Genomic DNA, 17,637 nt, shown 5'->3' with positions numbered 1-17,637 from the left:
GCTCCGATCTTTCCCCCACGTGGTCTCACCCAAGATGGCAGCTCCTGGAGCAGCCGAGCATCCCGGACTAGAAAGCAATAGATTTCTTACTTCTGTCACAGATTCCCCCAGCTGTGAGCCTTCCAACCTTCTAAGTATTCCTTTATATGTGGTTCAGAGTTCTGGGACCATCCCCTAAGCCTGCTTGGTTGGGTATTCTGTGTTGTTGTTGGCGGAGCTCTCTGCTATACGTCCACCCGATCCGCCATCTTGTTTGTTCTCTCTCATTTTAATGATTACAATCCCCTCCATGGATCATCATTTAACAGTATTTGCTTCTATTCACTCTGGGTTTTTTGTTTTGTTTTGTTTTGATGTACACAAAAGCACACAGGAATATATAATCATTTAAACAACCAAAGGGCACATTCTGCAAGCTAGTCTCCTGGCCACCAGATGACAGCTTTTCTCTTTCCATGAATCTAGAGTCCTCAGCTGTTCTCTCTCTCCATGCCATCACCTCTGCCTCCATCTCTGGTGTCACTGCTTCTCTGGGTAGGGCCCCACATTCCACTCATGCTCTTCTCTCTTGATGGTCCTAAGGTCTTCTGTTCTTGGAATATAAGATTACTCCCCACTCTTTGTTATACAACTTCTACCTTTACAGTTAGGACAATCACAATTAGTCATGATAACAATTACTCACTATTGAATCATAGGAATCCTATCCCCATCTCCTTTCACCAGATCCATCTAGACAAGATGAAATATATTCAGTGGGGATTCTACCTTACCCCACACATTCTGAAACTAAATTCCTTCTTGAAAACTTGTAAGGCAGCCACTTTGTGCCTTTATAGCCCCTCCCATTTTAGGTAGCCAATGTCTAAACTGCCCCTCCCTATCAACCCTGTGCACAGAGGGGATAGGTTTGATCCTTGGTATGAAGACTCCTTCCCTCTCAGTTGGTATTTTGAGTCACTACTTCCATAAGTGTAGGTTAAGTTCATCAAATTATAGCAATTTACACTTGCTTCCTTTATCAAATTTCTTTATCTCCCTTTAGTCGAGTTCTAGTCATCAAGCCATCGAAACTAGGCCAAATGGGTACTATCTACAAGTTTGGGTATTCTTGTGCATCTCCCCCCACTTCATACCAGCTGGACGCTTCGCTCTCAGTTGTAGCCTTTTATGGCTAGATCAGCCTATGGGCTCAGGAGTTCGCAAGTCTCCCCAAACTTTGGATCAACCAGCTCTTCCTTTTCTCTCTCTCATCTCAAAGTCAACCCCATATTTTCAATACTGCCTTTCCCCCACTGCCACTCACAGGTAGCCCATCACGGTTGCCAGCAAGCTTATGTGCCTGCTCGTGTGTCCTGTTTGAGGCAAATACCATTTTTAAACAACATAAAAGTTAACTATACACGTGAATCTCACCAGATGGAATACACAGAAATCTAATTGACATCTGTGGAAAGAGACTGTGTAAAAGTTCCATGTCATCAGAAAAAGAAAAAAAAAAAAGCTAGGTGCAGACTGTGGAGCAGATCATCAATTGTTCATATGCAATTCAGACAGAAGCTGATAAACATTAAAACAAGTCCATGAGGGTCAAAATATGAACATATCCCACCCGAATTTAGAGATCATCTCAAGAACAAATTTGATGCGTTAGACACTAATCACCAAAGACCAGAAGAGTTGAGGGATGACATCAATAAATACCATACAGGAAGAAAGCAAAAGATCATTAAGAAGACAAGAAAGAAGGAAAAGACCAAAATGGATGTCAGAAGAGACTCTGACTTGCCCCCTAGCATCAGACTTGATCCTGAAACAAATGGAAAAAATGAGGAGGTAAAAGAGCTGAACAGAAAATTTCTAAAGGCAGTTCAAGAAGACAAACTCAAGTATCATAATGAAATGTGCAAAGACCTGGAGTTATAAAACCAAAAGGGAAGAACATGCTCAGTGTTTCTCAAGCTGAAAGAACTAAGAAAAAGTTCAAGCCTCAACTGATAATACTGAGGATTCTTTGGACAAAATAGTGTATGATGCAAAAGGTATCAAAAGAAGATGAAAGGGGAGAACAAAGGGACAGTCAGGTTCTCGGTCGGCCCCGCCCTCTCCCTCCCATGACCACCCCAGACCAGCAGGCTCATGCAGCGCTCTACATTTTTCTCCAGGGAAAGAGATGTCACAGCCGCCCCCTGTCTGCAAGACTGATGGGCGCACTGTGTCCCTGGACCTGGACCTGGGAAGCTCCTGGCCCTGGCTGTATTCTCCCCCTCCCTTTTGCGTTATTCCCTTTTGCAGGTGAGAAACCTTTCAAAGGTGAATTTGAAGGCTGTGACAGATGCTTTGCCAACAGCAGTGACCGCAAGAAGCACATGCATGTGCACACCTCGGACAAGCCCTATATCTGCAAAGTGTGCAGCAAGTCCTACACGCACCCGAACTCCCTGCGCAAACACATGAAGGTTCATGCATCTCAAGGGTCAGATTCCACACCTGCTGCCATTTCAGGCTATGAATCTGCCACTCCACCTGTTACAGCTTCTGCAAACAGTAAAGATACCACTAAAACCCCTTCTGCAGTTCAAACTAGCACCAGCCACAACCCTGGACTTCCTCCCAATTTTAACAAATGGTGTGTCTGAGGACACACACAAACCCTGTTATCCTTAGAATGGACCAAATGCATTTAAAAAAGAAAACTGAGACCAATTCCATGGAAATGGAGTTTTAAGGCAAGCAGCCATGTATTAAGGGCTACATCTTGTTTAGTTGCAATTTTTCAGGAAGGTTTTGGGCAAGATCCAAATGTAACCATGCTGTTATCTCAGGATTAGAAAATACATTTTGGCATTTGAAGGATCTTGTTTTCTTTTTTAAATCTTTAAACTGCTCCCCCCCCCCCTTCTTCTGCTCTCCGCCAACCCCAGCCCTAAACTCCTCCATTGCATTTAACACGTGTCCTATTTCTTGAGAGGAAGTTATAGAAGGTTTGGTGGTGGTGTTAAACTGATGAAATTCTTCACCTTAGTAGCGACTGTTTAAACTCTCACAGTCTTAAACCGTGCCAAAGTCCTGTTATGTCTTGAATTTTTCCTCAAAGCATTAACACTTCTGAATGTATTTTTGTCTAATGTGGTCAAAAATGTTGTTTAGTACTTTTTCAGGCTGAGGATATGATGTTACTCTACACAGATTGTGACGTTGAGTATGCAGTTGCCTTTTGTAATACCTTTTTTTTGTAAATACATGTTCATTATGCCAGTTTATCGTTTGTAATTTAATTCTTGCTACAAGTGCCAGGAACTGAACAATATTTATGGATAAATGTTTTCAAACAAATTCTGTACAGCTTTTTATTATAACTGCTTTCGTATTAAAAATGTATTGTTTTGGAAGAAAAAAAAAAGAAGATGGAAAGAATACACTGAGTCATTGTACCAAAAGGAAATGGTTAATGTTGAACCATTCAAGAGGTAGCCTATAATGAAGACCCAGTGGTGCTAAAGGAAGACATCTAGGGTACACCGAAAACATTGGCAAGGTGCTAGGAACTGATAGAATGCGAACTGAAATAGTTCAACAAACAAAATTTCAAAGAAATTTGAAAGACAGTGACCCGGACATATTTGTGTTCATTCCATAGAGAGGTGACCCAACAGAATGTGGAAGTCATCGGACAATATCATCATTATTACATGCAAGCAAAATGTGCTAATTATAATGTTTAAATGGTTGAAATAGAATTATAAATATAATTAAAAAAAAAAAAACATGGAACTGCGAGGGGTTCAAACTGATTCACATGAGGATATGGAATGTGGGATATCATTGCTGATGTCAGATGGACCTTGGTTGAAAACAGAGAATACCATAAAACAGTTTGCCTGTGTTTTATTGATAATAAAAAGACTTTTGACCATGCGGATCATGACAAGCTATGGACAACATTGCAGAGAATAAGTATTCCTGAACGCTTAGTTGTGTTCATGAGGAACCTGTACTTAGAACAAGAGGCAGTAGTTCAAACAGAACAAGGGGACACTGAATGGTTTAAAATCAGAAAAGGTGTGTGACAAGGTTGTATTCTTTCACCATACTTATTCAATCTGTATGCTAAGCAATAATCTGATAAACTGGATTATATGAAGAAGAAGATGGCATCAGGATTGGAGGAAGACTCAATAACAAACAAGATGATACAACCTTGTTTGCTGAAAGCAAAGAGGACTTAAAATACGTATTAATGAAGTTCAAAGACCACAGCGTTCGGTATGGGTTGTGCCTCAGTGTAAAGAAAACAAAAATCCTTACCACTGGACCAATAAATAACATCATGGTAAGTGGAGAAAAGATAGATGTTTTGAAAGATTTCATTTTGCTTAGGTCCACCATCAGCATTCCTGGAAACAGCAGTCAAGAAATCAAATGACATAATGCATTTGGCAAATCTGCTGCACAAGACCTCTTTAAAGTGTTCAAGAGCTAAGATAGCAGTTTGAGGACTAAAGTGCACCTGACCCAAGCCATGGTCTTTTCAGTCACCTCAATGCATGTGAAAGTTGGACAGTGAATATAGAAGGCCATGGAAGAATTGATGCTTTTGAGTTATTGTCCTGAAGAAGAGTATTAATGGTACCATGTACTGCCAGAAAAAGAAATAAGTATGTGTTGGAAGAAGAATGCTCCCCAGAAGCCAAGTTGGCCAAATTTCGTCTTTCATACTTCAGACATAATATCAGAATGGACCAGTCTGCAGAGCAGGACATCATGCTTAGTGAAGTGGAGGATCAGCAAAGAATAGGGAGACCCCCAACAAGATGGATTGGCACAGTGTTGGCAGTAGTGGGCTCACGCATAGCAGCAATTGTGAGGATGGCACAGCACCGGGCATTGTTTCGTTCTATTGTACATAATGTCACAGTGGATCTGAACTAACTCCAGGGACGTAACAACAGCAACAACTGAAAAGTCAAATATACTTGTTGTTAGATTCTTTGGTAGAGCCCTTTCTCTCAACTTAATATATATCTTGGAGGTGTTTCTCTAGACTTACCTGCATCCACATCCTCCATGCATTTAATTTTCACATTATCATTTTCTCTGGCAAACTGGTTGTATTTTTGTCTCTATCAGTCAGTATTTGGATCCATATTGCCTAGGGAAACTGAGAAGCAGATATTTAGAAGCTAATGGGAGGACAGTGGGAAAGGAATGAGGCATCTAAGAGGTAAGCACTGAGATCAGAAAACACTCCTCCTGAGATAAGAACATTCTGTGTGTGTGTGTGTGTGTGTGTGTGTGTAAGTGACAAAGAGAGTTTACACAGAAAAATCATTTTCTATACAACAATTTATACACATTCTGTTTCTTAACATTATTTGCAATCCCTTCAGTGTATCAGCTCTGTTCACACTGCTTAGTTTCCAGTTTCCATCAGCCTTTCTTTTTTACCCAGTACTGCCTTTGTTCTTTTTGTTGTTGTTGTTTTGTGTGTTTTTGGGGGGAGGGGAGGATGTTGTCCTTTGGGTCTCATATGGTTAATTGTTCTATTAACATATTCCTCTGGCTGTTGTTATTCACTTTATAGACTTGTCTATTGTCTATAGTTGAAATAACAGACCTTCAGATTAAGTAAATAAAATTTAGTCTTATTAAGATAAGTAGGTTGCTGTCAGCTGTTGGTGTTTGTGTAGCACCTGTAGGAGGAAGGGACCACAAGAATGATTGCTGTGTGAACTCCTGTGTTCAGTTTTGCCATAAGTGTAGGTTCAAACCCAAAAGGGAAAATCCTTACTAGTGAGGATTCACTGAGATACCAAAAGAGTGATCAGAAGACAGTCTGAGACACATGAGTTTATTACCGAAAAGATGGTTTACAGACAGGGAAACTTACTAACTGGAATGAGAACAGCGGCTGTTTCCAGTGGCAGCAGGTTGTACAGTCAGATTTTTCCATGCCAGGAGGAGCTTGTGACTTCCTTTTACACTATGTGGTAAACAAGCCTCATATTCCAGAAAAGAGTGGGGTGGTATGAGGAGAGTCTTATCTTCAGCCACTACTCAGGGATAAAACAGAGAAACAGTCTGGCACCAGCTACCTGCTACTCCCTAGTAGCTAAGTAGTAGCTCGTCCCTGGGAACACAGAGTTTCAGTATGCAGGGTCGGGGATATATGTTAGACAGAGAGAGAGGGGAAATGACAGGGCATTTCTCCTGGGATGACATTAGTGTAGCCATTTCAGAGCACTCAGCTTTTGTCCCTACACCATAAACTTGCTTTCAGGCATAAATAATACTTGATGTATGTGAATCCATTTGCACTGATGGTGTTTGTATCATACTAGAAAAAAAAGATTGGACTTATTGCCAAAGTGATGAAACTAGTGCCTCATTCAATTATGACATGTCATAGATATTCCATCTTGTTCTCCTTGGAAATTGCTGGCTACAGAATTGAGGGATTCTTGTTCTATTTGTAATACAATTCATCTAAGGCATGCTTTAAATGTTTGCCCTTTTTCTTATGAATTACTACCAAGAATATGAGGTGCTTTATCATAGCCTGATGCCTATTTGTATTTTCTCTTAATGCATGAAAAAATACACTTAAAGAATTATGATTAGGAATATGAACTCTGGAGCCATTCTGTTTAACTTCTAATCTTAATTACTCTACTTACTAGTAGTATGACTTGGTCAGCTTAATTAACTTTCCTTGCTTCAATTTTCTCATCTGTGAAATGTGACGATAATAGTAGTATCCAGGTGTGGCGCTGTGGGTTAATGCGTTGAACAGCAAGTTTGGTTTACACCATAAAGACGGTGGTTCAAACTCACCAGCCACTCCTTGGAAACCCTATACAGGGTTGCAACGAATCAGAATCAACTCGACAGCACTTAGCAACAACAACTTTTTGTAGTTATCACGAGTATTAAATAAATATTGGAAAGCACTTAGAACACTGCCTAGTAAATACTGAGCACTATAGATTAGCTATTTGTATTGTTAAGAAGGAGCCCTTGTGTGGCGCTGTAGTATAATGCCCTGGACTGCAAGGTCAGTTTAAGCTGCAAGGTTGGCAGTTCAAACCCACTGGCTGTTCCTCGGAAACCCTATACAGGGTCGCTATGAGTCAGAAACAACTGAATGGCACTTAACACAACAGCAGCATGTTAATAAACCCTGGTGGTGCAGTAGGTTAAGCATTGACTGCTAACCAAAGGGTTGGAGGTTCAAACCTACCAATAACTCTGAGGGGAAAAAGATGAGACTGTCTATTTTCATAAAGATTTACAGCCTCAGAAACCTGAGGAGGCAGTTCGACTCTGTCTTATAGGATCACGATGAGTGGAATCGACTCAGTAGCAGTTACTTTGGTTTGGTTTATGGGCTCAAACATAGAGACCATTCTATGGAAAATTCAAAGAGCAGAATTAATCCAGTGGAGAGACAACAGCCCAATTTAATACAAGAACTCCTTCTAGGCCCAGGAGTGCCACTGCCTCATCCCTGCCCACCCACCAAATATGATTCATAGCTGGTAGGAGCCTCCAGAGATTCGTCATATCTGAGTCTGGCATTTGTCCTTGTTTTTTCCTTTCATTGTTTTTTGTATGTTTGTTTATTCTTCTCCTTCTTCTTTTCCCCTTCCCTTGTTTTTTATCCTTTCTATCTCTGCTTTCATTTTCATTTCTTTTCTTTTTTTTCTCTCCCCCCACCCTTCTTCACTTTTTTCTGCCCTCCCTTAGCCATTTTTAATGCCAAAGCCCTATTGTTCTGGTGCCATATTGGATTGGAAATTTATCTAAAAGGTTAGTAGGGTTCCTGAGCTACACTGTGAGCAGAAACACTGAGCACTCTTCAATTGGATTTTTAAAACCTACTAGTCTATGGGACACTCCTGCATTGCTGGTGGTATTGTAAAATGCTCCAACCTCTCTGGAAAGCAATATGGCACCTCCTCAGAAGGTTGGAAATAGAAATACCTTATGATCCAGCAATTCCTCTACTTGGTATTTACTCACAAGAAATATGAGTTATAACACAAGAAGATAAATGCACACCAATGTTCATAGCTACACTATTTACAGTACCAAAAAGATGGAAACAGCCAAAGTGCCCATCAACTGAAGAATGGATAAACATAACTGTGGTACATACACACAATGGAATATTATGCTACCTTGAAAAATAACAAGGAAGCTGCATGCCACCACCTAACATGGATGAATCTTAAGGACATTGTGTTGAGTGAAATTAGTCAGTCACAAAAGGAGAAATACTGCATAGGACCACTAATGTAAAAGACTAAGAAAAAGAACCCATGCTAATCCACTAAAGTGGATTCTTTGTTGGTTGCTGGGATGTAGGGGTGGGGTGAGGGGAAGGTGGAGCACAGGGCAGGGATTAGACAGGATAGTTTGGGTGCTGGGGAGGGTGGCAATATACAAGAAGGGAGAGGGGAATGGAAGAACAAAACAGATGGGAGAACAATTAGGCAGGTTTGAATGGGCTAAATGGGACAGATGTAAATAATGATGTATGCACAACCTTGGAACAGCAGGGCTCCCTGTATACAGAGATTGAGACATGGTTGGAATGGGGAAAGGGGGGGAATAATGTTAAGAAGCTTGGCTGGCTTTTGAATCTTGGTTTTCCTTGCATTATATTATAAAATAGACACTGTAGGGGGAGAGAAAGGAATAGCCAGAAACATCACCATAGAAAGCTTGTAAGTCCGTCTTCTGCCTATGACTGATTGGAATACCTAGAATGGGGCTACAATGTGCCCAGTGAAGGAGGCAGAGCCTCTGTATTACATAAGACCATAGGGGGAATCCTGAACCCCATCCAGATTTTCAGAGATGGGAGGTTTTCACTTGAGGGACGAGCAGACCAACCTGGAGTGGTTAGAAGAACAGAAGATACTTCTTGAAAGAAAGACCTACAGGAAACATAAAAAACAATAGAGGCAGACCGACTGTTACTACAGGAACAAGCAAGTTGCTTGCCCAGGAGACATCGGGGCAGGTGGTCGGGTCCCCTCAGTGCAAACCCTCTTCCAAGACTAAGATTCAATGGGAATACACGCTCTGATTGGTGACCACGTTCATCACCCATAAGGGGAAGTGAGGGAAAAACAGCAATGAAGCTGTGCAAGCTAAGCCCTACACAATGTTCAATACACTCCTGTGAACCCGGGTGGAGACCTGGTCGGCCAGCAATGTGGCAAGACCTGGGGACTCTTGGGCCCAGAGTCAGTGACACAGCCACAGGGGACTAGAGTGGAGAGTGAAGCATCCAACTGATAAGAAGAGAGGGGATTGCGCAAGAACACCCACACTTGCAGATAATACCCACTTGAGCTGGCTTCAATGACTGGATGATCAGAGCTCAACCAGAGGAGGAAAGAAGAGGAAAAAAAGAGTAATCTGATACAATTTGATGAACTTGACCTACACCTATGGATGCAGTGGCACAAAAGAGGAAACAAATCCTTACTGCAAGAATTATTCCCACCCCTTCCACACACAGAGTAGACAGGGATGGCCAACTTGGACATTGGCTACCCAAAGTGTGTGTGTGTGGGGGGGGGGGGACTACAAAAGAAGAAATGATTGGCTTACAAGCTTTCAAGAGGGAACCTAGATCCAGAGGGCATGGAGGAAGGTAGACTTTCCACTGAGTAGTATCCAGTCTGTCTGGACTGGGCTAATGTAGGGAAATGCGGATAGGTCTCTTGTGATACAATAGTGAATAATTGTTATCAGGACTGATTGTGAGGGTTGGAAATGTAAAGGTAGATGTTTTATAGCAAGGAGGGGAGTGATTAACTTTTTAGTCTAGGAGCGAAGGTCCCTAGGACCATCAATGGAGAAGAGCGGAGAGCAGGACCCTACCCAGAGAAGTGACACCAGAGATGGAGGCAGAGACGATGACGTGGAGAGATGGAGCAGTTGGGGACTTTAGATCCAGAGAGGGAGAGCGACTGTGTGCTGATGACCAGGCGGGGGTGGTGGGGGGCAGGCTTGCAGGGTATACCCTTTGGTTGGTTGATGATGCATGGAGGGGATTGTAACTGTGGCAATGAAACGATATACGACAGGATAAATGTAAAACTAATGTTCTCCCATGTAAACTTTCACATAATTCACAATAAAACACTTATTTAAAAAAAAACTACTAGTCTAGTCCTCCAGGACCTGGCTCTAGATCTTCCCATCCCAACCATTTAAAAAAAAAAATTCAGAACAAACAAAACAACAGCAATGACAGCAACAAGTTACTCAAGCATAGTTCTTTTGACTCATCAGACTTTATGTCTGCTGTAAATGTGAAAACCCACTGAGAAATATAATCTATCCCACTGAAGCAAGGAACCCCGTTGATAGAAACAAGGAGAACCATAAGATAAATAGAAACAGCTAGGGATGACTGGAATGCAACATATGACTGCTAAATTTCAAAAATGTAATCTCGCTTAAGAATTTTAGGCAATAAGCTAATAATAGAGATCTTTTTTTTTTTCTTTTTTTTTTTTAAATCACACCTTGCAATGCCAAAGACCATAAATGGTGCTTCTCCGACTCTGAGGACAAAAATGACTGTGCTATTTTTAGTTTCTGAGGCTGGAAGAAGAGATTTTTTTTTTTTTTTTTTTTTTTTAATATACACATGGGGCTTTGGGCTAAGTAACAGAGAAAGGGCTCAAGTTTCCTGACAAAAGCCCTGTAGGAGATGATGCTGTCTGTGAACCGCTGCTGCAGGTCCCATGGTCCTTTGTTGGCATGACCTGCAGCAGGCAGGTGCAGGCCTCTGTCCCACTGTGATGCTTTTCTAAAGCTGGATCAAATGCATCAGAATGAAATGTTTTGAAAGCAGATGCTTGTTAAACCATCAGGAGCAGCAGACATAATCCAGAGGAGGCAGAAAGAAGAGGAAAGCTACTTCCAGCAATGGTATCACAAGACAGAGAAGTGGAGAGCTGGCAATCACAGCATCGCTGTGAGCACAGAGCTGGCATTTCAGGCACAAATCCAAGGAGCCTAGAAAGCCTCCATCTTTGAGAGCACAACCCCGCCCTAATTGGAAGCACTTCTGACAAATGAAATGCCAGAGGAAAATGCTGTCACGTTTCCTTTTTCAAATCATAAATTACCCTCGTTCCCTGAAAAAGTTGGTCTGAGTAGAATCATTGCATCTACAAAAAGCCAGAAACCTTGCCTTTGAAGATCTTGCTTGAAGATGCAAAAGGATTTCCAAACAATTCAGGCTCCCCACACCTGGAGGTGCAAAGTGCCAGAGATGATCAATGTCTACTCTCCGAGATCAGACCTTAGGAGTATGAGCCTGTGGAAGCGATTAAAAGAGCCAGTTCTCATTGTGATGAAGCGCATTCTGGCTGAACCACAAAACAGAAAATTATAGCTATCAATACAGATCAAAATAACAACCGGAAAAAGATTTCAGCCAAGTTTGTCTTCACTTCTGCTATATAACGGTTTCATTAGGGGGTGCTGGAATCAGCACAGTTAGCAAATTCAGGACACTTATATTTAATATAAGGGCCAAAATTGGGTGAAAATGTAGTTGAAAATGTCACAGACTACCTTGAACATTTACAAGTATTTCTGCCAGGGTTTTGAATTGGTTAATTCTGATTTGGCCTCCTGCTAAGAATTTGCATTTTCACCTCAAGTTTACTGAATTGGAACCTAGGTTCAACAAAATTCCCAGGTGATTCTTATGTACACATAAGAAATTGATGGGTTCTAATTTTGGTTTTCCTTGCATTATATTATAAAATAGACACTGGAGAGGGAGAGAAAGGAATAGCCAGAAATATCACCATAGAAAGCTTGTAAGTCTGTCTTCTGCCTATAACTTATTGGAATACCTAAAATGGGGCTACAACGTGCCAGTGAAGGAGGCTTCCTGCGGAGCCTCTGCATTACATAAGACTATAGGTAGAATCCTGAACCACATCCAGAACCTTCAGAGATGGGAAATTTCCACTTCAAAGGACGAGCAGACCAGTCTGGAGCGGCTAGAAGAACAGAAGATACTTCTTGAAAGAAAGACCTACAGGAAAAACACAAAACAATATAGGCAGACCGACTGTTACTACAAGAACAAGCAAGTTGATTGCCCAGGAGACATCAAGGCAAGTGGTCAGGTCCCCTCAGTACAAACCCCCTTCCAAGACTAAGACTCAATGGAAATACATGCTCTATTTGGTGACCACATTCATCACCGATAAGGGAAAGTGAAGGAAAAACAGCAATGAAGCTGCAAGCTAACCCCTACAACGTTCAATAGACTCCTGTGAACCTGGGTGGAGACCTGGTTTGCCAGCAGATTGACAAGACTTGGGGACTCTTGGGCCCAGAGTCAGTGACATAGCCAGAGAGGACTAGGGTAGAGAGTGAAACATCCAGCTGATAAGAAGAGAGGGCATATGCACAAGAACACCCACACTTGCAGAAAATACCCACTTGACCTGGCTTCAGTGACTGGATGATCAGAGCTCAACTAGAAGAAGAAAGAAGAGGAAAAAAAGAGTAATCAGATACAATTTGATGAACTTGACCTACTACACCTATGGATGCAGTAGCTCAAAAGAGGGAACAAATCTTTACAGCAAGGGTCATTCCCACCCCCTCCATACACAGGGTAGAGAGGGAGTGGGCGACTTGGACATTGGCTACCCAAAATGGGGGGTGGAGGGGAGTACCTACAAAGGCAAGAAATGACTGGCTTACAAGCATTCAAGAGGGAACCCAGATCCAGAGGGTGTGGAAGAAGGTAGAATCTCCACTGAGTAGTATACAATCTGTCTAGGCGGGGCTGATGAAATGAAATGCGGATAGGTCTCTTGTGATACAATAGTGAATAATTGTTATCAGGACTGATTGTGAGGGCTGGAAATGTAAAGGTAGACATTTTGTAGCAAGGAGGGGAGTGATTAACTTTTCAGTCTAGGAGCGGAGGTCCCTGGGACCATCAAGAAAGAAGAGCCGAGAGCGGGATCCTACCCAGAGAAGCAGTGATGCCTGAGATGGAGGCAGAGATGATGACATGGAGAGATGGAGCAGCTGGGGACTTTAGACCCAGAGAGGGAGAGGGGCTCTGTGTTGACCACGGGGGGCACAGGCTGGCAGGGTACACTGTTTGGTTGGTTGATGATGCATGGAGGGTATTGTAATCATGGCAATGAAATGATATACGATAGGATGAATGTAAAACTAATGTTCTCCCATGTAAACAAACTATCGCCTAATTCACAATAAAACATTTTTTTTTAAAAAAAGAAATTGATGGGTTCTAATTGATGGGATCCTCAGGGTTCTAAGCCTGATTTCTGCCCCCTGTCACACTTGCCAATCGCTCCTATAATTGGGATGCTTATTTAAAAAGGCTTTTTCATTCCTTAAAGTGAATTGTAGGTACCTTGGCTCTGCACAGCCTCTCTTGATAGATGTATCTAACAGATAACAGCTCACAGACAATCTATTGGATGTGCTATACAGACGTTGAATGATTTCACAGTGAAACTCCCTATAAAGTATTCTGTTTATCCATGGTCAAGTGTGTTGAGGCTTATCCTAGGAAACTTACTAGAGTATAAACGATATGCAGAAAATATGGTCTGCCCACAGGATATTCAATCAAACAGCAAAGTCAATGTGGTAAACAGAATAATGGCCCCAGCGATTTATCCTCGGAATCTGTGAATGTTACCTTACATAGAAAACATGACTAAGCATCTTGAGATAGGAATATTCACTGGATATACAGGTGGATCCAGTGTAATAATCACTAGGGTTTTTATAAGAGGAAGTCAGGAAAGTCCAAGAAGGAGATGTGACAATGGAGACAGAGGTCCGGTGGTGCCTCTACAGGAAGGAGGCTGCCAGAAGAATATGAGCAGCTTCTAGAAAGTGAAAAAAGCAAAGAATGGATTCTCCCCTAGAGTCTCCAAGAGAAACTTAGCATCTTTATTTTATCCTACAAGGAAACCTACAAGGTGGTTTCAAAAAGTTCCTTAGAAATTTTCCATTATATTTCCATGAGTGTTGAAACCCCCTCGTATTTTGGACTTCTGACTCCAGAACTGTAAGAGAATGAATGTGGGTTGTTTTAAGCTACTTAATTTGTAGTTGTGTTAACAGCATTAATAGGAAACTAACACAGTCAGTAACATTTGTCATTAACAACTGTACTTCCTTCTCTTTTCCTGTTCCAACATCTAATGAAACATCAAATGTAATCGGCCTTTCTGAAATAATTTTTGTCCCTTTTCTTTTAAGGACAACTCCCTAAAAACAAAACAAAACAAAACAAAAAACACAACTCGTTGACTCTCATTTGACATATTGTTGTTAACAACTCCTGATAGAAGTATGTGCATTTCTAGAAAGAACATTTTGTATGGAGAGAAAGAGAAGCATTGTTAACTACTTAAATCCAGACATCATGATGCCTGTTTTGCACAGGTCGTCTATTGCATCTTCCAAACTTCTCTCTGAGGTATCATCCTTCTCCCCAGCCCCCTGCACTTTATAACTGAGGCTACCAAGGTATAGAGAAAGTAACTAACTTCAACTTCAAGTGAGTCATCATAGGTTCATATGACTCCCAAACTCAAATTCTTTCCTTTAGACCATGTTGTTGTTGTTGTTGTTGTTGTCAGGTGCCATTGAGTCGGAACCGACTCATAGCAACCCCATGCACAGCAAAACGAAACAATGTCTGATCCTGGGCCAACCTCACTACCGCTGCCATACTTGAGTCCATCAATGATGCCACCTGGCTGATCCATCTCGTTGGGGGTCTTCCTCTTTTTCTCTCACCCTCCACCCTACCCAGCATGACATCCGTCTCCAACGATTGTTTCCTCCGGACAATATGTCCAAAGTAGGAGAGACGAAGCTTAGCCATCCTGGCCTCCAAGGAGCACTCTGGCTGCACTTCTTCCAAAACAGATCTATTGGTTCTTTTGGCAGTCCATGGCACTTTCAGTATTCTCCTCCAACACCACAACTCAAAGGCATCAATTCTTCTACGATCCTCCTTATTCACTGTCCAGCTTTCGCATCCATATGAGGCTACTGAAAACACAATGGCCTGGGTCAGGCGCACCCTAGTCCTCAAGCTGACATCTCTGCTCTTCAACACTTTAAAAAGTTCCTGTGCAGCAGATTTGCCCAGTGCAAATTTAGACCATGCTGCTCCTAATTTCTTTATACAAAGCAATGAGATGCTACTAGTAGAATTTGTGTATTAATGTGAAAAACAGTGGCTTGGGCAGCAGGTATGCCTTGTTAGAAAAAACTAGTGGAACGCTAGTTTCACTATGGACACTACCTAGGATCTTTTAGATAGGCCTCTGTGAACTGTCCCTTTGTTCTGGTTGCAGATAACCAGGTGGAAGAGGTATCATTCTGAGTGACCAATTCCTGCTGCCATTTCTGCCCCCTGAAATATATGTGTCCCCTCAGGGATAAAACAATCGTCACTGTATATACCCATTCCTAATTATGTTAACTTTTCTTATAGGGGTGTTTGCATTTGGACTTTTTGCTACGGACATTTTTGTAAACGCCGGGCAAGTGGTCACTGGGCACCTAACGCCGTACTTCCTGACAGTGTGCAAGCCGAACTACACCAGCACAGACTGCCGGGTGCACCACCAGTTTGTAAACAACGGAAACATTTGCACTGGGGACCTGGATGTGATAGAGAAGGCTCGGAGATCCTTTCCCTCCAAACATGCCGCTCTGAGCATTTACTCTGCCTTATATGCGACGGTAAGTATGCCAGTCGTGCTGCCTCGCCCAAGTTGGCTTTTGGGTGTGACATGGCTCTCGGTGGTCCTATCCACTGTTTACAGATCACTGTCGCTGGTCCTATATTTTATGCTGTTGTCCACCTCCCAGCACCTTAGTGCAGTATCCTTTCCTGCTTTGTTGGTGTTGGCAAGTGTTGCCAAGTCTGTTCCGATTAACAGCTACCTTGTATAAGGTTTCAGAGGAACAGCTGGTGGGTTTGAACTGCCAAACTTGTGGGTCTCAGTCCAGTGCTGATCCTACAACACCACACTAGGAGTCCTATCCTTTACTGCTTGTTGTTAAGTGCCGTCGAGTCGGTTCCAACCCATAGTGACCCTGAGGGTTTCCAAGGCTATAATACTTTACGGGAGCAGAAAGCCACATCTTTCTCCCGCGGAGCAGCTGGTAGTTTCAAACTTCTGACCTTGCAGTTCACAGCCCAATTCGTAACCACTATGCTACCAGAGCTCCTTTCCTTTACTGCTAGAGGATATTAATTCTAGTGAGAATTTTGATAACCATCTAGTCAAACCCCCTCATTTTCAAATACAAGGAACCAGGGTCCGGAGAATAGTGAAGGATAGACAGAGCCAAAGCCCTTGCTCTTGGCAGCCTATCTGGAATTCTCTTGTGCCCACAACAACTCTGCCAGCGTTCTGCTTGGTTTCAGAAGAGCACACATTTCTCATTCCTACCTTGAATTTGCAAGTGTGGGCTGAATACTGCCCTAACAGCACAGCAGACCCCAGAAAAATTAATACATTTTTCTCCCCCTGAGGATCATCTCCATTGCTTTGCTGGCAAAGATGAGTGATCCAAGAGCACCCAACAACATGCAAAAGTTCACTTCACCCTGCTCCCCAGATCATCCACATTTTGATTACTCCACTGGAGTAGAATGCTCTCTTGACATTTTTTGCTGTTGTCAACTGAGAATACTCAAAGTGTGTCTTGTCTTAAAATGATGAAACTGTAGTGTCCTTTTATTTTCATATTCTTTAGTTGCATCCATTTGGGAAATGACTTCATTTCACTTTTCTCTGTCCTTTTCTTCCTTAGAACCCAAGCCATAGAAGTATAAGGAACTGCTCAAAAGCTTATTGCTAAGTACACTGCTGAAAGTGTATTTAAATGTAAAGTAGTAACTACTTATCAAAATGCTCTTTTTTCTTATTGAAATTTATTTTATACTTCTTCTTGTTGTTGTTTAGTGCCGGGGAGTCGATTCTGACCCATAGCGACCCTGTGTGCCGGGGAGTCGATTCTGACCCATAGCGACCCTGTATAGGGTTTCCAAGGAGCAGCTGGTGAGCTTGAACCTTGCAGTTCAAACGGCTTTGCAATCTGGCTCCACAGCGCCACACCAGGACTCCATTACAGGGTTTCCAAGGCTATAAATCTTAACAAGAGCAGAAAGCCTCATCTTTCTCCCGTGGAACAGATGGTAGTTTCGAACTGTTGACCTTAAGGTTCGCAACCCGATTCATAACTACTACACTACCATAGCTCCTTTTCTTGGCCTTTTGGCTAAGAGCAAGTGTAGTATTTTATACGTAGGACTTGATTATTATAGGGATTCTCAATGAAAGGTAGGGGAGGGAGAAGGCAGCGACAAGACCCTCTCAAACTATTCTTCCTGGTGATTCTCAACTTGAACACAATGACTCCAGCCCCATCCCAGTGACTCAGTTCTTCCACTGAGAAAACTACAGATGTCATGTTCGGCTTCTGACGCAAGAAGCCCCTGACATACAAGGGACCATCAAAAAGTTTGTGGACAAATTGAATTAAAAGATGTTGGAATTTTTC

At 42.2% G+C, this 17,637-nt stretch overlaps 1 protein-coding gene across 1 annotated transcript in view; it reads left to right on the top strand.

Annotated features, from left to right (window-relative positions):
* Positions 1 to 17,637, top strand: part of LOC102819765 (lipid phosphate phosphatase-related protein type 1-like) — a 66,635-nt gene that overhangs the window by 23,086 nt on the left and 25,912 nt on the right. The window contains exon 3 of the mRNA XM_006864717.1: positions 15,557 to 15,807. Coding sequence (XP_006864779.1) covers positions 15,557 to 15,807 — 251 coding nt within the window. The remainder of the gene's footprint in view (positions 1 to 15,556; positions 15,808 to 17,637) is intronic.

Source organism: Chrysochloris asiatica, unplaced genomic scaffold, assembly GCF_000296735.1.
Source record: "Chrysochloris asiatica unplaced genomic scaffold, ChrAsi1.0 scaffold00069, whole genome shotgun sequence".
NCBI classification, from domain to species: Eukaryota; Metazoa; Chordata; class Mammalia; order Afrosoricida; family Chrysochloridae; genus Chrysochloris; species Chrysochloris asiatica.
Note: the sequence above shows the minus strand (reverse complement) of the source record. Positions and strands in the feature narration are given on the sequence as shown.